The 21171-nt window shown below is 47.8% G+C and overlaps 1 protein-coding gene across 3 annotated transcripts in view; it reads right to left on the reverse strand.

The window, feature by feature from the left end:
• Window positions 1-21171, reverse strand: part of HPN (hepsin) — a 167975-nt gene that overhangs the window by 43869 nt on the left and 102935 nt on the right. For 2 of the 3 annotated variants that reach the window (XM_063942226.1, XM_063942228.1), the window contains exons 2-3: window positions 5337-5410; window positions 1145-1216 (exon numbers count right to left, since the gene is read on the reverse strand). In XM_063942226.1, the coding sequence (XP_063798296.1) occupies window positions 1145-1184 (40 nt within the window). In that variant the 5' untranslated portion in view covers window positions 1185-1216; window positions 5337-5410. Of the gene's footprint in view, window positions 1-1144; window positions 1217-5336; window positions 5411-5637; window positions 5725-21171 lie in introns of those variants that run through there. The other variant, XM_063942227.1, reaches the window with a different exon arrangement.

Here is a 21171-nt window from a genome sequence, read left to right on the forward strand (position 1 = left end):
TTCACCTACACTTACCGCCAGTAGCATCAGCACTAATTATCGCATGAATGCCATAATGGTGAATTTCTAATTGGATTGTGCGATAAACGGGAGCACGCATTCTGGCGAAAAGCAGCATTCTCACGCGCTATGTTTGGAAAGTAAACCTGCAATAAACTACCACATTTATCAGGGATGATTGAATTCCCCCCATATGCTTTCTGAGTCCTATCACAGTAGACGCCTGGCGTGATTTAGACGCCGCGCCACGAGTAGCAGTTCCCAAAGTTCTGTACTTTTTTCTGAATGTTGCATCTTATTTGCATTGTGTCCGTACACAAAAATCGCTACTGTAGCTACTTAGGAGGAGTAATGGTGTCGCATAAGAATTGGTATAAAGTGGCAGATTGAGCCTAATGATGTGTGGCACGTTATATGGCGTGTTGCGTGACGCGAGGCTTGGTGCAGCTTTTTAATTTCTGATCTCTGTCTTTTGCCCTTTTTGACCAGATTAGAGAACATGAATTGCCAGCACAGAATTCATCGGCTATTGGTGGTCATTCCGAGTTGATGGCTAGCTGCATTCGTTCGCTGTGCAGCGATGAGGCAAAAAAAGTCACTTCTGCGCATGCGTATGCGGCGCAATGCGCACGCACGACGTACTATTACAACGGCCGATGTAGTTTCACACAGGGTCTAGCGAAGCTTTTCAGTCGCACTGCTGGCCGCAGAGTGATTGACATGAAGTGGGCGTTTCTGGGTGTCAACTGACCGTTTTCAGGGAGTGTTCGAAAAAACGCAGGCGTGCCAGGAAAAACACAGGCGTGGCAGAAAAAACGCAGGCGTGGCTGGGTGAACGCAGGGCGTGTTTGTGACGTCAATACAGGAACTGAACAGTCTGAAGTCATCGTAAGCGCTGAGTAGGTTTTGAGCTACTCTAAAACTGCACAAAAAAAAAATTGCAGCCGCTCTGCGATCCTTTCGTTCGCACTTCTGCTAAGCTAAAATACACTCCCAGTGGGCGGCGGCATAGCGTTTGCACGGCTGCAAAAAACTGCTAGCGTGCGAACAACTCGGAATGACCACCATTGGCTCATCTCATTGGTGCAATATCTATTTGAAACACAGGGTTCCTCGCCGGCGGAATCTGGAGTTTTTTACTCACCGTCCTTCTGTACCATTTCTGAGGAGCTTTCATGTAACATCACAAGAATGTTCCGATGAATGTCCAGACACCCTGAAACCAAGACATGGGTCAGTAACGTTACGACGTTCCACCTGCAATTACCCTTCTATAAAGGCTCTTTTGTCTGTTCTCCAGCACGCAGAAAGAGTCCTTGGATTATTCATCCTCAAACCATAAGTCTATCACAAAGGAGGAGAGTAAATAGTGAAATCTCTTAATACACACAAAGGATTATATTTCATATAAGGAAATGTGGTCCTAATAAACTGGTTCTAGCAGTAGATGTTGGCTTGAGTTTAGAGTATATGGGTCCTATAAATCATAACATTTGCGGCTGTTTTTGGGTGACACCCGTACAGGGTGAAAGGACCCCAGCAAATATCTCCGATAGGTTTCTATGGGGATGCAATGGTGTCAGATTTACTGGGCACTCCGGAGATTTGACCTGACGTCTTGCGTTATCTGAAGATGGCATTCGCCGCAGCAGTCTATGGGCTACATTACGCAAACAATGCCCAATGGACAAAATCTGACCACTAGTCCGATTGATCAGCCCTCTCGTGTCATTGCTGGCCGATCGTTTGTAATCTCACTTAATACTGTACTTTCCCTCTGGCTTTCTGTAGCCGATGCTTGTTGCTGATGGAGCTAAATGTTCTCCTGCCCTTATTTAATAAACTTTGGGGTCTATATACTAAGCCTTCGAGAGAGATAAAGTGGACAGAGATAAAGTAACAGCCAACCAGCTCCTAACTGCCAGGTCACAGGCTGTGTTTGAAAATTGACAGGGGCTGGTTGGCTGGTTGTACTTTATCTCTCTCCACTTTATTTTATTTATTATTTATTAGCGGTTTCTTATATAGCGCAGCATATTTTGTTGCACTTTACAATTATCTCTGTCCAAGGCTTATTACATACTGTAGACCCCTACAATAATAGATACATGTCCATGACCTTGCACATAACAGAGAGAAAGAGAGAGAAAAAACAAGTAGACAGACTTTTACCCTTATTTATCAATGAGTGATAAATTTCACTGTGATTAGAGAGGTGCAAGTGGGTGGGTACAGGTGGGTACGGCGTACCCTTAAGAATTTAGCCGTGGTTACCCCGTGCCCACGCCGACGGGCCGCCGCTCGCTCCCTTCGCTGCTGCTGCTCATCGCTGCTGCATGAGGGGAGGAGAGCACAGCGTTCGCCTCTCCTGCCCCTCAGTGTCTTCAATTCAACACCGGCCCGTGAGCCAATCAGAGCTCGCGGACCGGCAGCCAAGGCTCCTGATTGGCTGGCGGACCACGAGCTTTGATTGGTTCACGGATCGGCGCTGAATTGAAGGTAGAGACCCGCACCGCTGCCAGAGACTGAGGGGCAGGAGAGGCGCAGGCTGCGCTCTCCTCCCCTCACAGAGCAGCAGGGGAAGGGGGGGGGGGCATGTGTGCCTGGCACTGGGGGCATATCTGGCACTGGGGGCATATCTGGCACTGGGGGCATATCTGGCACTGCGGAACATGTGTATCTGGCACTGGGGGCATATCTGGCACTGCGGAACATGTGTATCTGGCACTGGGGGCATGTCTGGCACTGCGGAACATGTGTATCTGGCACTGGGGACATTTCTGTATCTGGCACTGGGGACATTTCTGTATCTGCCACTGGGGGCATATCTGGCACTGGGGTCATATCTGTATCTGGCACTGGGGGCATATCGGGCACTGGGGGCATCTCTGTATCTCTCACTGTGGGGGCATATCTGGCACTGGGAGCATATCTGGCACTGGGGACATTTCTGTATCTGGCACTGGGGGCATATCTGGCACTGTGGGGGCATTTCTGTATCTGGCACTGGGGGCATATCAGGCACTGGGGGCATATCTGCCACCAGGAGCGGTTCTTGGTGCGAAAAAGCAGTGCCTGCACCTGGGGCGCTGCGGCCTGGGGGCGCGGCCGCAGTCAACCCACAGGCACCGCCGCCTACCCACACCCTGCTCCCCGGATGCAGCAGACGCCGTGGGCTGTGTGGGCTTCTGCTGCAGCCGGCTCCAGTGACAGACACTAGAGGTCAGACACTGTGCGGCGAGAGGAGCCGTGGGAGGCCAGATGGAGCAGCTGCAGCGGTTGGGAAGCAGGAGCGGGGCAGTGGTAAGTATTGTTTTTTTTTATTTTTGCGTGTGTTTGTAAGCGGCTACTAAGGGGCACAGCGACAGGGGGCACAACTACTGGGGGCACAGCAAAAGGAGACACAGCAACAGAGGGCACAACTACTGGGGGCAAAGCAACAGGGGGCACAACTACTGGGGCAAATCTACTGGGGGCATAGCTACAGGGGTCACAGTGACAGGGGGCACAACTACTGGGGGCAAAGCACAGGGGGCACAGCGATGGGGCACAACTACTGGGGCAAATCTACTGGGGGCAAATCAACTGGGGGGCACAACTACTTGGGGCAAATCTGGGGGCACAGCTACTGGGGGCATAACTGTGGCCACGCCCCTCCCCTATAAAGTCACGCCCCTCCCCTATGAAGCCACGCCCCTATTTTTTATGCGCACCTCTGGCGCGCACTAACTGTTTTGCTGCAAGTGGGGGGCGCCATTGGAAACTTTCGCACTGGACGCCACAAGGTGTTGAATATGCCCTGTCTGCCACTGTGGGGCAATGTGTATCTGGCACTGGGGGCATTTCTGTATCTGGCACTGGGGGCATTATCTGGTACTGGGAGCATATCTGCCACTGGGGGGACATGTGTATCTGGCACTGGGGACATTTCTGTATCTGGCACTGGGGGGCAATGTATATCTGACACAGTGGGGGCATTTGTGTATCTGGCACTGTGAGGCAATGTATATCTTGCACTGTGGGGCAATGTATATCTGGCACTGTGGGGGCATTTGTGTATCTGGCACTGGGGGGCAATGTATATCTGACACAGTGGGGGCATTTGTGTATCTGGCACTGTGAGGCAATGTATATCTTGCACTGTGGGGCAATGTGTATCAGGCACTGTGGGGCAATGTGTATCTGGCACTCTGGGGGCATTTGTGTATCTGGCACTGTGGGGCAATGTGTATCTGGCACTGTGGGGCAATGTGTATCTGGCCCTCTGGGGCAATGTGTATCTGGCCCTGTGGGGCAATGTGTATCTGGCAATATCTAGCAATGTGTATCTGGCACAGTGAGGCAATGTGTATCTGGCACAGTGGGGCAATGTATATCTGGAACTGTGGGGCAATGTATATCTGGCACTGTGGGACAACGTGTATCTGGCACTGTGGGGCAATGTATATCTGGCACTGTGGGACAACGTGTATCTGGCACTATTGAGGTCATATGTGTATCTGCCCCTCCCCCCATATGTGTATCACGCCCCCATTTTCATTGGCCACGCCCCATGTGGCATTTGGTCACACCCATTTTTTGGGCGCGCGCGCACACAGTACCTATAAGACATTTTTTCTACTTGCACCACTGACTGTGAATGATAAATTGCACCAGCCAATCCGCTCCTAAGTGTCATTTTTTAAACACAGTCTGTGACATGGAAGTTGGGAGCTGATTGGTTGGTGCAATTTATCACTCACAGTGAAATTTATCACTCATTGATAAATAAGGGCATTTATGTCTAGTTTGTGGTACACACATTGACAAAAAAAAAATAAAAAAATCAAGGGCCTAATTCAGAGATTTCTGTTACTGTACATTTACATTAATGCACAATGTTTTTGGATGCGCGCATGCACAGAAACTGCGCTGAGGGTATGCAGATATGGGGCGGCAATATCACTTACAGTGCCAAAAAGTTGCAGCATAATTGACAAGCCGCTGGCATTTGGGGGTGAGGGCGGAGTGGCGTCAGGCAGCGTTGCAGTAAATGGGAGCATTGCGTTTCAGTTCTCTGGTGGAGCTGAAGCCAGTGGCTGCACCCTGGGAGCGTGAGGGTCACTCAGGTGACCATTGTCAACGCAAATGATCCCACGCTGCTTCCTTGGAGGCATATATTTACTCTAGACGCCTCATGAGAATATCATTGCACAGCCGCTGCGTACAAAGACGACGCATCTGAGGTACAATGCCATAGATTAGTCTGTAGGCCAAATAGTTACATGACCCCTTTGCCCATCCCCTGGGGACATTATAACTGTGTGGGGTGTGGGCGGACGTGGAAATTCTCTTACCTTACTGGATGTCCGCCGCCTTCTCCCCCTCAAATCTCAGCCGAGGAGGCCGGGGGTCTTTGGAGACCATTCCACTAAAAAAGACATGAGACAGAGACACGGATGAGAGGATGATGAGAGAAAAAGGAAAGATAAAGAGAATCAACAACACAGAGGACAGCTGAGATAGGGACTGCATTGTGTAAGGGGGGAGAGCACAGCAATTACAGGTGGACTGCGGAGGGGTTTCTGATAGAGAGGGTGAGGAAGACAGAAGAAAAGCCCAAGAGTGTCTAGTAGTGGGAAAGGGGATCTACGGAACCTGGGAAAGGGCGTCTCATTGCCATGAGAGAGACAAGCCACTTTGTGTCCTAGAGGAATCAGGTGAGGAAGGTATGCGCTCTGTGTCCAGAAAGGAAGGGGGGGTGATGAGAGGCAGGGCGAGAGGAAGGGAGGAGAGAATACAAAACTTCTGACAGCACCTTGCACCCATCCCCCTCGCCCTCTTATAGAGGATACGCTTCCTGCCCTGACAGTCGCTGTTTTGATAACCTTTGGCTCTCCGGTTTCTGTAGGACTACAAGGTCCAGCATGCCTTCCTAGCCTATGACTTACAAAGCACTGCAAAGTTTGCAATTCCACAAAAGCTGGAAGTCCACTGCTGAATTAGCTCAGAATGCCTGCTGGGACTGACAGTTCCACCCCAACCAAAGAGCTGCAGGTGGCCTAGGACTGTCTAGCAATGCATGCTGGGTCTTGTAGTTCCACCACAGCTAGAAACCCACAGGTTGGCTGTCTCGGGATTATTAGATAGAATAAGAAGCTCATCCAAAGGTTCCTCCATCTCTCTGTCAGATAACAATGGCTGATTGTACAGTAACGGGGATGTCTTTCACTGAGAACAGATCAGAGATAGCTTCTGGCTTTGTTAATGGGAAGGCACAATAGGGATTGTTCTGGCTGGAGGTTATTGCAGCGATCACAGTGCAGAAGCTTCATATAATTGTGCTGAAAATCTACCTTACTCATGCACATTTGAGATATTCAATGCAAACCTTGGCCCTCATTCCGAGTTGATCGGTCGCAAGGCGAATTTAGCAGAGTTACACACGCTAAGCCTACGCCTACTGGGAGTGAATCTTAGCATCCTAAAATTGCGACCGATGTATTCGCATTATTGCGATCACAAACTACTTAGCAGTTTTAGAGTAGCTCCAGACTTACTCTGCCTGTGCGATCAGTTCAGTGCTTGTCGTTCCTGGATTGACGTCAGAAACACACCCAGCGTTCGCTCAGACACTCCCCCGTTTCTCCGGCCACTCCTGCGTTTTTTCCGGAAACGGTAGCGTTTTCATACACACGCCCCTAAAACGCCGTGTTTCCGCCCAGTAACACCCATTTCCTGTCAATCACACTACGATCGCCGGAGCGAAGAAAAAGCCGTGAGTAAAAATCCTATCTTCATAGCAAAGTTACTTGGCGCAGTCGCAGTGCGACTATTGCGCATGCGCACTAAGCGAAATTTCACTGCGATGCGATGAAAAATAACGAGCGATCAACTCGGAATGAGGGCCCTTATTTGGACTAGAAAGCAGTTACATGTAGAATATATAGGTGGTCAGAAAAATACAATTCCCAGACCCCAGTTTGCAGAACATACAGAATTAGCTACTATGAGAGATATAGCTTTCCACAATTCTTTGCAATGCAGTATACTGTATAAGTATCACTGTGCTTCATGCAAACCTTTAATTAAATTTATTTACTTCTGACAGGTTCCTGCATAGTTAATTAATACTTCAGTGGATTCATATGGTGAATGGTCGTTTAAAATGACTACAGCATATTGGTTTGTTAAAAGCTCTGGTGCCGGTTTCATATTTTAACAATGGTATTTATATATTTATTTCTTGGGGGCGATTGTGGTAGCAAATGGGCTGGGGGGTGCTGGGAATTGTAGTTCCATTCAGAAATAAAGAAAAAAGCAAGTGCATACTTCAAGCACTAAGAATAAATTATACTGGCTTTACTATACTGTAAGGTTTCTTAGTACATGTTTGGCCAACAATGAAAGCCCACCTACCTGCAGCCCAGCCCCCCCCCCCCCCTTCCCCCACATACTCACCTTTTCCATCTGTATTTGTGTATGTATATATTGTACATTTGAAGATGAGACTCCTTCTATTTGGACTTTCACCCTACCCATCTGCCCTTAGGGGATTTTAATTCGTTTATAGTCCTTGCATAGCAGCTACTCATTAGAATGGGTACTATGCAAGGTAAGTCCTGGATAAATTTATATAATGTATCAGTATTTAGAGCTGGGCGGGTTCAGGTCTCAGAGAACCGAACCGTACCGAACTTCAGCATTCAAGTCCAGTTCCGAGCCCGGCTCGGGTTTTCCCGCCTGACACAGAAACTCGAACGTGGCAAAACGTCATCATCCCGCTGTCGGATTCTCGCGGGATATGGATTCCATATAAGGAGCCGCGCGTCCCCGCCATTTTCACTCCGGCATTGGAGAGTGTACAGAGAGGACGTGTCTCCGTTCTCTCAGTGTCCTCAGTGTCCGTGGCTTGTGCTGAATCTGTCCAGTCACAGTGGTGGTGTCCTCTGCTGCCATATGTCCAGTGCTGCTGTATAGGGTGCTGTGTTGTGCTGCATCAGTTCAGGGTGGTGTATTGTGCTGCATCAGTTCAGTCACAGTGGTGGTGTCCTCTGCTGCCATATGTCCAGTGCTGCTGTTTAATAAGTCCCTTACAGTGTTGCTGTGTTGTCCTGCCAGTAGTAGTGTCCTGTGCATCAGTCAGTCCAGTGACCATTCACAGTAGTGGTGTCATCTGCTGCCATATGCCCAGTGCTGCTGTATAATTAGTCCCTTACAGTGCTGCATCAGACCAGTGGTAGTGTCCTGGCCATCAGTCATTCCAGTGTCCAGGCAGTCACAGTGGTATACGCTGCTGCTATATGTCCACTGCTGACGTATAATAATAATAATAATAATAATAACAACAACAACAACAACAACAAGTCCCTCACAGTGTTGCTGTTTTGTGCTGCATCAGACCAGTGGTAGTGTCCTGGCCATCAGCTATCAGTCATTCCTGTGCCGCATATTGTGTTATATAACTCCAGAAAAATAATGGAGAACAAACAGTTGGAGGATAAAATAGGGAAAGATCAAGAACCACTTCCTCCTAGTGCTGAAGCTGCTGCCACTAGTCATGACATAGACGATGAAATGCCATCAACGTCGTCTGCCAAGGCTCATGCCCATTATGATAATAGGGGGCATGTAAAATCCAAAAAGCCAAAGTTCAGTAAAAAAAACCCCAAAAAATAAATTTAAATGGTCTGAGGAGAAACGTGAACTTGCCAATATGCCATTTACAACACGGAGTGGCAAGGAATGGCTTAGGCCCTGGCCTATGTTCATGACTAGTGGTTCAGCTTCACATGACGATAGAAGACCTCATTCTCCCACTAGAAAAATTAAAAGAGTTAAGCTGGAAAGAGAGCAGAAAAGAACTGTGCGTTCTACGATGGTATCACAAATCCCCAAGGAGAGTCCAAGTGTGTCGGTGGTTGCAATGCCTGACCTTTCCAACACTGGACAGGAAGAGGTGGCGCCTTCCACCATTTGCACGCCCCCTGCAAGTGCTGGAAGGAGCACCCACAATCCAGTTCCTGATATTGAAATTGAAGAAGTCACTGTTGAAGTACACCAGGATGAGGATATGGGTGTTTCTGGAGCTGAGAAGGAAGTTGACAATGAGGATTCTGATGGTGATGTGGTTTGTTTAAGTCAGGCACCGGGGGAGACACCTGTTGTCCGTGGGATGGAGAAGCCCATTGTGATGCCTGGGCAAACTACCAAAAATGCAACCTCTTTGGTGTGGAATTATTTATCCACAAATCCGGACAACAGGTGTCAAGCCGTGTGTTGCCTTTGTCAATCCGTAATAAGTAGGGGTAAGGACGTTAACCACCTAGGAAGATCCTCCCTTATATGTCACCTGCAGCACATTTATCAGAAGTCATTGTCAAGTTCAGAAACTTTGAGTAAGAGCGTAAGCAGTCCACTGACACCTAAATCCCTTCTTCCTCTTGTACCCAAGCTCCTGCAAGCCACACCACCATCAACTTCCTCCTCAGTCAGGAACGTCAGTAGTACTGAAGGCCATGTCACTGTCAAGACTGAGGAGTCCTCTCCTAACCGGGATTCCTCCGTAGGATCCTTGAGTGGTACGCCTGCTGTTGCTGCCGCTGCTGTTGTTGCTGCTGGCAGTCGATCGTCATCCCAGAGCGGAAGTCGGAAGACCACTTGTACTACTTCCAGTAAGCAATTGACTGTCCAACAGTCCTTTGTGAGGAAGATGAAATATGACAGCAGTCATCCTGTTGCAAAGCGGTTAACTGAGGCCTTGACACTTATGTTATTAGACGTGCGTCCGGTATCCGCCATTAGATCAGTGGGACTTAGAGAACTGATGGAGATGGTGTGTACCCGGTATCAAATCCCATCTAGGTTCCACTTCTCTAGGCAGGCGATACCGAGAATGTACAAAGACATCAGAAAAAGAGTCACCAGTGTCCTACAAAATGCGGTTGTATCCAGTGTCCACTTAACCACGGACATGTGGACAAGTGGAGCAGGGCAGACTCAGGACTATATGACTGTGACAGCCCACTGGGTAGATGTATTGCCTCCCGCAGCAACAACAGCAGCGGCAACAGTAGCAGCATCTCGCAAAAACCAACTCGTTCCTAGGCAGGCTACGCTTTGTATCACCACTTTCCAGAAGAGGCACACAGCTGACAACCTCTTATGGAAACTGAGGGACATTATCGCAGAATGGCAAACCCAAATTGGACTCTCCTGGGGAATTGTGATATCGGACAACGCCACCAATATTGTGCGTGCATTACATCTGGGCAAATTCCAGCGCGTCCCATGTTTTGCACATACAATTAATTTGGTGATGCAGAATTTTTTTTAAAATGACAGGGGTGTACAGGAGATGCTGTCGGTGGCCCAAAAAATTGTGGGCCACTTTTGACATTCTGCCACTGCGTGCCAAAGACTGGAGCGCCATCAAACACTCCTAAACCTGCCCTGCCATCAACTGAAGCAAGAAGTGGTAATGAGGTGGAATTCAACACTCTATATGCTTCAGAGGATGGAGGAGCAGCAAAAGGCCATTAAAGCCTATACATCCACCTACGATATAGGCAAAGGAGGGGGAATACACCTGACTCAAGTGCAGTGGAGAATGATTTCTGTCTTGTGCAAGGTTCTCCAACCCTTCGAACTTGCCACACGTGAAGTCAGTTCAGACACTGCCAGCTTGAGTCAGGTCATTCCCCTCATCAGGCTTTTGCAGAAGAAGCTGGATAAATTGAAGGAGGAGCTAAGATGGAGCGATTCCGAAAAGTATGTGGAACTTGTGGATGGAGCCCTTCATTCGCTTTGCCAGGATTCAAGGGTGGTCAATCTGTTGAAATCAGAGCACTACATTTTGGCCACCGTGCTCGATCCTAGGTTTAAAGCCTACGTTGTATCTCTCTTTCTGGCATACACAAGTTTGCAGAGGTGCAAAGACCTGCTGGTGAGTAAATTGTCACCTCAAGCGGAACGTGACCCATCAACAGCTCCTCCTTCATTTTCTCACGCAACTGGGGCTGCGAGGAAATGGATAAGATTTTCTAGCCCACCCACTGGCGGTGATGCAGGGCAGTCAGGAGTGAAAGCTAACATCTGGTCCGGACTGAAGGACCTTCCAACGATTACTGACCTGCCTACTGTCACTGCATATGATTCTGTCACCATTGAAAGAAGGGTGAATGATTATATGAGTGACAGTATCCAAGTAGGCATGTCAGACAGTCCGTATGTATACTAGTGATGAGCGGGTTCGGATCCTCGGAATCCGAACCCCCCCGAACTTCACCCATTTTACACGGTTCCGAGGCAGACTCGGATCCTCCCGCCTTGCTCGGTTAACCCGAGCGCCCCCGAACGTCATCATCCCGCTGTCGGATTCTCGCGAGATTCGGATTCTATATAAGGAGCCGAGCGTCGCCGCCATTTTTCACTCGTGCATTGGAAATGATAGTGAGAGGACGTGGCTGGCGTCCTCTCACTTTGTTTCAGGGGGCTGCAAAAGTGCAAATATCTTTATTCTGGGGACCAGCAATATTATAGAAGGAGTAAAGTGCAGAGTTTTGCTGACCAGTGACCACCAGTATTATACGTTCTCTGCCTGAAAAACCCTCCATATCTGTGCTCAGTGTGCTGCATATATCTGTGCTCACACTGCTTTATTGTGGGGACTGGGGACCAGCAGTATTATATAGGAGGAGTACAGTGCAGAGTTTTGCTGACCAGTGACCACCAGTATTATACGTTCTCTGCCTGAAAAACGCTCCATATCTGTGCTCAGTGTGCTGCATATATCTGTGCTCACACGTCTTTATTGTGGGGACTGGGGACTAGAGATGAGCGCCGGAAATTTTTCGGGTTTTGTGTTTTGGTTTTGGGTTCGGTTCCGCGGCCGTGTTTTGGGTTCGACCGCGTTTTGGCAAAACCTCACCGAATTTTTTTTGTCGGATTCGGGTGTGTTTTGGATTCGGGTGTTTTTTTCAAAAAACACTAAAAAACAGCTTAAATCATAGAATTTGGGGGTCATTTTGATCCCAAAGTATTATTAACCTCAAAAACCATAATTTACACTCATTTTCAGTCTATTCTGAATACCTCACACCTCACAATATTATTTTTAGTCCTAAAATTTGCACCTAGGTCGCTGGATGACTAAGCTAAGCGACCCTAGTGGCCGACACAAACACCGGGCCCATCTAGGAGTGTCACTGCAGTGTCACGCAGGATGGCCCTTCCAAAAAATACTCCCCAAACAGCACATGACGCAAAGAAAAAAAGAGGCGCAATGAGGTAGCTGTGTGAGTAAGATAAGCGACCCTAGTGGCCAACACAAACACCGGGCCCATCTAGGAGTGTCACTGCAGTGTCACGCAGGATGTCCCTTCCAAAAAACCCTCCCCAAACAGCACATGACGCAAAGAAAAAAAGAGGCGCAATGAGGTAGCTGTGTGAGTAAGATAAGCGACCCTAGTAGCCGACACAAACACCGGGCCCATCTAGGAGTGTCACTGCAGTGTCACGCAGGATGTCCCTTCCAAAAAACCCTCCCCAAACAGCACATGACGCAAAGAAAAAAAGAGGCGCAATGAGGTAGCTGTGTGAGTAAGATAAGCGACCCTAGTGGCCGACACAAACACCGGGCCCATCTCGGAGTGTCACTGCAGTGTCACGCAGGATGTCCCTTCCAAAAAACCCTCCCCAAACAGCACATGACGCAAAGAAAAAAAGAGGCGCAATGAGGTAGCTGTGTGAGTAAGATAAGCGACCCTAGTGGCCGACACAAACACCGGGCCCATCTAGGAGTGTCACTGCAGTGTCACGCAGGATGTCCCTTCCAAAAAACCCTCCCCAAACAGCACATGACGCAAAGAAAAAAAGAGGCGCAATGAGGTAGCTGTGTGAGTAAGATAAGCGACCCTAGTGGCCGACACAAACACCGGGCCCATCTAGGAGTGTCACTGCAGTGTCACGCAGGATGTCCCTTCCAAAAAACCCTCCCCAAACAGCACATGACGCAAAGAAAAAAAGAGGCGCAATGAGGTAGCTGTGTGAGTAAAATAAGCGACCCTAGTGGCCGACACAAACACCGGGCCCATCTAGGAGTGGCACTGCAGTGTCACGCAGGATGTCCCTTCCAAAAAACCCTCCCCAAACAGCACATGACGCAAAGAAAAAAAGAGGCGCAATGAGGTAGCTGTGTGAGTAAGATAAGCGACCCTAGTGGCCGACACAAACACCGGGCCCATCTAGGAGTGTCACTGCAGTGTCACGCAGGATGTCCCTTCCAAAAAAACCTCCCCAAACAGCACATGACGCAAAGAAAAAAAGAGGCGCAATGAGGTAGCTGTGTGAGTAAGATAAGCGACCCTAGTGGCCGACACAAACACCGGGCCCATCTAGGAGTGTCACTGCAGTGTCACGCAGGATGTCCCTTCCAAAAAACCCTCCCCAAACAGCACATGACGCAAAGAAAAAAAGAGGCGCAATGAGGTAGCTGTGTGAGTAAGATAAGCGACCCTAGTGGCCGACACAAACACCGGGCCCATCTAGGAGTGTCACTGCAGTGTCACGCAGGATGTCCCTTCCAAAAAACCCTCCCCAAACAGCACATGACGCAAAGAAAAATTAAAGAAAAAAGAGGTGCAAGATGGAATTGTCCTTGGGCCCTCCCACCCACCCTTATGTTGTATAAACAGGACATGCACACTTTAACCAACCCATCATTTCAGTGACAGGGTCTGCCACACGACTGTGACTGAAATGACGGGTTGGTTTGGACCCCCACCAAAAAAGAAGCAATTAATCTCTCCTTGCACAAACTGGCTCTACAGAGGCAAGATGTCCACCTCATCATCATCCTCCGATATATCACCGTGTACATCCCCCTCCTCACAGATTATCAATTCGTCCCCACTGGAATCCACCATCTCAGCTCCCTGTGTACTTTGTGGAGGCAATTGCTGCTGGTCAATGTCTCCACGGAGGAATTGATTATAATTCATTTTAATGAACATCATCTTCTCCACATTTTCTGGAAGTAACCTCGTACGCCGATTGCTGACAAGGTGAGCGGCGGCACTAAACACTCTTTCGGAGTACACACTTGTGGGAGGGCAACTTAGGTAGACTAAAGCCAGTTTGTGCAAGGGCCTCCAAATTGCCTCTTTTTCCTGCCAGTATAAGTACGGACTGTGTGACGTGCCTACTTGGATGCGGTCACTCATATAATCCTCCACCATTCTTTCAATGTTGAGAGAATCATATGCAGTGACAGTAGACGACATGTCCGTAATCGTTGTCAGGTCCTTCAGTCCGGACCAGATGTCAGCATCAGCAGTCGCTCCAGACTGCCCTGCATCACCGCCAGCGGGTGGGCTCGGAATTCTGAGCCTTTTCCTCGCACCCCCAGTTGCGGGAGAATGTGAAGGAGGAGATGTTGACAGGTCGCGTTCCGCTTGACTTGACAATTTTCTCACCAGCAGGTCTTTCAACCCCAGCAGACTTGTGTCTGCCGGAAAGAGAGATCCAAGGTAGGCTTTAAATCTAGGATCGAGCACGGTGGCCAAAATGTAGTGCTCTGATTTCAACAGATTGACCACCCGTGAATCCTTGTTAAGCGAATTAAGGGCTCCATCCACAAGTCCCACATGCCTAGCGGAATCGCTCCGTGTTAGCTCCTCCTTCAATGTCTCCAGCTTCTTCTGCAAAAGCCTGATGAGGGGAATGACCTGACTCAGGCTGGCAGTGTCTGAACTGACTTCACGTGTGGCAAGTTCAAAGGGCATCAGAACCTTGCACAACGTTGAAATCATTCTCCACTGCACTTGAGACAGGTGCATTCCACCTCCTATATCGTGCTCAATTGTATAGGCTTGAATGGCCTTTTGCTGCTCCTCCAACCTCTGAAGCATATAGAGGGTTGAATTCCACCTCGTTACCACTTCTTGCTTCAGATGATGGCAGGGCAGGTTCAGTAGTTTTTGGTGGTGCTCCAGTCTTCTGTACGTGGTGCCTGTACGCCGAAAGTGTCCCGCAATTCTTCTGGCCACCGACAGCATCTCTTGCACGCCCCTGTCGTTTTTTAAAAAATTCTGCACCACCAAATTCAAGGTATGTGCAAAACATGGGACGTGCTGGAATTTGCCCATATTTAATGCACACACAATATTGCTGGCGTTGTCCGATGCCACAAATCCACAGGAGAGTCCAATTGGGGTAAGCCATTCCGCGATGATCTTCCTCAGTTGCCGTAAGAGGTTTTCAGCTGTGTGCGTATTCTGGAAAGCGGTGATACAAAGCGTAGCCTGCCTAGGAAAGAGTTGGCGTTTGCGAGATGCTGCTACTGGTGCCGCCGCTGCTGTTCTTGCGGCGGGAGTCCATACATCTACCCAGTGGGCTGTCACAGTCATATAGTCCTGACCCTGCCCTGCTCCACTTGTCCACATGTCCGTGGTTAAGTGGACATTGGGTACAGCTGCATTTTTTAGGACACTGGTGAGTCTTTTTCTGAGGTCTGTGTACATTTTCGGTATCGCCTGACTAGAGAAGTGGAACCTAGATGGTATTTGGTAACGGGGGCACACTACCTCAAGAAATTGTCTAGTTCCCTGTGAACTAACGGCGGATACCGGACGCACGTCTAACACCAACATAGTTGTCAAGGCCTCAGTTATCCGCTTTGCAGCAGGATGACTGCTGTGATATTTCATCTTCCTCGCAAAGGACTGTTGGACAGTCAATTGCTTACTGGAAGTAGTACAAGTGGTCTTCCGACTTCCCCTCTGGGATGACCATCGACTCCCAGCAGCAACAACAGCAGCGCCAGCAGCAGTAGGCGTTACACGCAAGGATGCATTGGAGGAATCCCAGGCAGGAGAGGACTCGTCAGAATTGCCAGTGACATGGCCTGCAGGACTATTGGCATTCCTGGGGAAGGAGGAAATTGACACTGAGGGAGTTGGTGGTGGGGTGGTTTGCGTGAGCTTGGTTACAAGAGGAAGGGATTTACTGGTCAGTGGACTGCTTCCGCTGTCACCCAAAGTTTTTGAACTTGTCACTGACTTATTATGAATGCGCTGCAGGTGACGTATAAGGGAGGATGTTCCGAGGTGGTTAACGTCCTTACCCCTACTTATTACAGCTTGACAAAGGCAACACACGGCTTGACACCTGTTGTCCGCATTTCTGATGAAATACCTCCACACTGAAGAGCTGATTTTTTTGGTATTTTCACCAGGCATGTCAACGGCCATATTCCTCCCACGGACAACAGGTGTCTCCCCGGGTGCCTGACTTAAACAAACCACCTCACCATCAGAATCCTCCTGGTCAATTTCCTCCCCAGCGCCAGCAACACCCATATCCTCCTCACCCTGGTGTACTTCAACACTGACATCTTCAATCTGACTATCAGGAACTGGACTGCGGGTGCTCCTTCCAGCACTTGCAGGGGGCGTGCAAATGGTGGAAGGCGCATGCTCTTCACGTCCAGTGTTGGGAAGGTCAGGCATCGCAACCGACACAATTGGACTCTCCTTGTGGATTTGGGATTTCGAAGAACGCACAGTTCTTTGCGGTGCTTTTGCCAGCTTGAGTCTTTTCAGTTTTCTAGCGAGATGCTGAGTGCTTCCATCCTCCTGTGAAGCTGAACCACTAGCCATGAACATAGGCCAGGGCCTCAGCCGTTCCTTGCCACTCCGTGTGGTAAATGGCATATTGGCAAGTTTACGCTTCTCCTCCGACAATTTTATTTTAGGTTTTGGAGTCCTTTTTTTACTGATATTTGGTGTTTTGGATTTGACATGCTCTGTACTATGCCATTGGGCATCGGCCTTGGCAGACGACGTTGCTGGCATTTCATCGTCTCGGCCATGACTAGTGGCAGCAGCTTCAGCACGAGGTGGAAGTGGATCTTGATCTTTCCCTATTTTTGGAACCTCAACATTTTTGTTCTCCATATTTTAATAGGCACAACTAAAAGGCACCTCAGGTAAACAATGGAGATGGATGGATACTAGCATACAATTATGGATGGACTGCCGAGTGCCGACACAGAGGTAGCTACAGCCGTGGACTACCGTACTGTGTCTGCTGCTAATATAGACTGGATGATTGATAATGAGATGAAATCAATATATATATGTATGTATATATAATATCACTAGTACTGCAGCCGGACAGGTAGATAATATATTTATTAGGTATTGGTAATGATGACTGATGACGGACCTGCTGGACACTGTCAGCTCAGCAGCACCGCAGACTGCTACAGTAAGCTACTATACTATAGTAGTATGTACAAAGAAGAAAGAAAAAGAAAAAACCACGGGTAGGTGGTATACAATATTATATATATATATATATATTATATACAATTATATATATATTAAACTGGTGGTGATTGATTATTAAACTGGTGGTCAGGTCAAGTTGCAACTTGCAACTAGTACTCCGAGTCCTAAGCAGACAATCACAAAATATATTATTATACTGGTGGTCAGTGTGGTCACAACAATGGCAGTGTGGCACTGACTCTGGCAGCAAAAGTGTGCACTGTACGTTATATGTACTCCTGAGTCCTGCTCTCAGACTCTAACTGCTCCCCACTGTCAGTGTCTCCCCCACAAGTCAGATAATACACTTACAGTCACACTATCTAATCTATAAATATCACTTCAGCAAGTAGTATAGTAGTATACAGTATAATAGTACTCCTCCTAATAATGCTCCCCAAAATACTGTGTCTCTCTCTTCTCTAAACGGAGAGGACGCCAGCCACGTCCTCTCCCTATGACTCTATAAATATCACTTCAGCAAGTAGTAGAGTAGTATACAGTATAGTAGTACTCCTCCTAATAATGCTCCCCAAAATACTGTGTCTCTCTCTTCTCTAAACGGAGAGGACGCCAGCCACGTCCTCTCCCCCTATGACTCTATAATATCACTTCAGCAAGTAGTATAGTAGTATACAGTATAGTAGTACTCCTCCTAATAATGCTCCCCAAAATACTGTGTCTCTCTCTTCTCTAAACGGAGAGGACGCCAGCCACGTCCTCTCCCTATGACTCTATAAATATCACTTCAGCAAGTAGTATAGTAGTATACAGTATAGTAGTACTCCTCCTAATAATGCTCCCCAAAATACTGTGTCTCTCTCTTCTCTAAACGGAGAGGACGCCAGCCACGTCCTCTCCCTATGACTCCATAAATATCACTTCAGCAAGTAGTAGAGTAGTATACAGTATAGTAGTACTCCTCCTAATAATGCTCCCCAAAATACTGTGTCTCTCTCTTCTCTAAACGGAGAGGACGCCAGCCACGTCCTCTCCCTATGACTCTATAAATATCACTTCAGCAAGTAGTAGAGTAGTATACAATATAGTAGTACTCCTCCTAATAATGCTCCCCAAAATACTGTGTCTCTCTCTTCTCTAAACGGAGAGGACGCCAGCCACGTCCTCTCCCTATGACTCTATAAATATCACTTCAGCAAGTAGTAGAGTAGTATACAGTATAGTAGTACTCCTCCTAATAATGCTCCCCAAAATACTGTGTCTCTCTCTTCTCTAAACGGAGAGGACGCCAGCCACGTCCTCTCCCTATGACTCTATAAATATCACTTCAGCAAGTAGTAGAGTAGTATACAGTATAGTAGTACTCCTCCTAATAATGCTCCCCAAAATACTGTCTGAGTAGTATACAGTATAGTACTCCTCCTCCTAATAATGCTCCCCAAAATACTGTGTCTCTCTCTTCTCTAAACGGAGAGGACGCCAGCCACGTCCTCTCCCCCTATGACTCTATAATATCACTTCAGCAAGTAGTATAGTAGTATACAGTATAGTAGTACTCCTCCTAATAATGCTCCCCAAAATACTGTGTCTCTCTCTTCTCTAAACGGAGAGGACGCCAGCCACGTCCTCTCCCTATGACTCTATAAATATCACTTCAGCAAGTAGTATAGTAGTATACAGTATAGTAGTACTCCTCCTAATAATGCTCCCCAAAATACTGTGTCTCTCTCTTCTCTAAACGGAGAGGACGCCAGCCACGTCCTCTCCCTATGACTCTATAAATATCACTTCAGCAAGTAGTAGAGTAGTATACAGTATAGTAGTACTCCTCCTAATAATGCTCCCCAAAATACTGTGTCTCTCTTCTCTAAACGGAGAGGACGCCAGCCACGTCCTCTCCCTATGACTCTATAAATATCACTTCAGCAAGTAGTAGAGTAGTATACAGTATAGTAGTACTCCTCCTAATAATGCTCCCCAAAATACTGTGTCTGAGTAGTATACAGTATAGTAGTACTCCTCCTAATAATGCTCCCCAAAATACTGTGTCTCTCTCTTCTCTAAACGGAGAGGACGCCAGCCACGTCCTCTCCCCCTATGACTCTATAATATCACTTCAGCAAGTAGTATAGTAGTATACAGTATAGTAGTACTCCTCCTAATAATGCTCCCCAAAATACTGTGTCTCTCTCTTCTCTAAACGGAGAGGACACCAGCCACGTCCTCTCCCTATGACTCTATAAATATCACTTCAGCAAGTAGTAGAGTAGTATACAGTATAGTAGTACTCCTCCTAATAATGCTCCCCAAAATAGTATACTGTGTCTCTCTCTTCTCTAAACGGAGAGGACGCCAGCCACGTCCTCTCCCTATGACTCTATAAATATCACTTCAGCAAGTAGTATAGTAGTATACAGTATAGTAGTACTCCTCCTAATAATGCTCCCCAAAATACTGTGTCTCTCTCTTCTCTAAACGGAGAGGACGCCAGCCACGTCCTCTCCCTATGACTCTATAAATATCACTTCAGCAAGTAGTAGAGTAGTATACAGTATAGTAGTACTACTCCTAATAATGCTCCCCAAAATAGTATACTGTGTCTCTCTCTTCTCTAAACGGAGAGGACGCCAGCCACGTCCTCTCCCTATGACTCTATAAATATCACTTCAGCAAGTAGTATAGTAGTATACAGTATAGTAGTACTCCTCCTAATAATGCTCCCCAAAATACTGTGTCTCTCTCTTCTCTAAACGGAGAGGACGCCAGCCACGTCCTCTCCCTATGACTCTCAATGCACGTGTGAAAATGGCGGCGACACGCGGCTCCTTATATAGAATCCGAGTCTCGCGAGAATCCGACAGCGGGATGATGACGTTCGGGCGTGCTCGGGTTAACCGAGCAAGGCGGGAGGATCCGAGCCTGCTCGGACCCGTGGAAAAAAGCTGAAGTTCGGGCGGGTTCGGATTCAGAGGAACCGAACCCGCTCATCCCTACTGGGGACCAGCAGTATTATATAGGAGGAGTACAGTGCAGAGTTTTGCTGACCAGTGACCACCAGTATTATACGTTCTCTGCCTGAAAAACGCTCCATATCTGTGCTCAGTGTGCTGCATATATCTGTGCTCACACTGCTTTATTGTGGGGACTGGGGACCACCAGAATTCTATAGGAGGAGTACAGTGCAGAGTTTTGCTGACCAGAGACCAGTGACCACCAGTATTATACGTTCTCTGCCTGAAAAACGCTCCATATCTGTGCTCAGTGTGCTGCATATATCTGTGCTCACACTGCTTTATTGTGGGGACTGGGGACCACCAGTATTATATAGGAGGAGTACAGTGCAGAGTTTTGCTGACCAGTGACCAGTGACCACCAGTATTATACGTTCTCTGCCTGAAAAACGCTCCATATCTGTGCTCAGTGTGCTGCATATATCTGTGCTCACACTGCTTTATTGTGGGGACAGGGGACCATCAGTATTATATAGGAGGAGTACAGTCCAGAGTTTTGCTGACCAGTGACCAGTGACCACCAGTATTATACGTTCTCTGCCTGAAAAACGCTCCATATCTGTGCTACATTGTAGTATATAGTAGGAGTACAGTGCATAATTTTGCTGACCACCAGTATATAATATATAGCAGTACGGTACAGAAGGCCACTGCTCTACCTACCTCTGTGTCGTCAAGTATACTATCCATCCATACCTGTGGTGCATTTCAGTTTTTCACAGTTTGCTGACCACCAGTATATAATATATAGCAATACGGTACAGTAGGCCACTGCTCTACCTACCTCTGTGTCGTCAAGTATACTATCCATCCATACCTGTGGTGCATTTCAGTTTTGCACAGTTTGCTGACCACCAGTATATAATATATAGCAGTACGGTACTATCAAA

Source organism: Pseudophryne corroboree, chromosome 10 (assembly GCF_028390025.1).
Source record: "Pseudophryne corroboree isolate aPseCor3 chromosome 10, aPseCor3.hap2, whole genome shotgun sequence".
Taxonomy (NCBI): Eukaryota; Metazoa; Chordata; class Amphibia; order Anura; family Myobatrachidae; genus Pseudophryne; species Pseudophryne corroboree.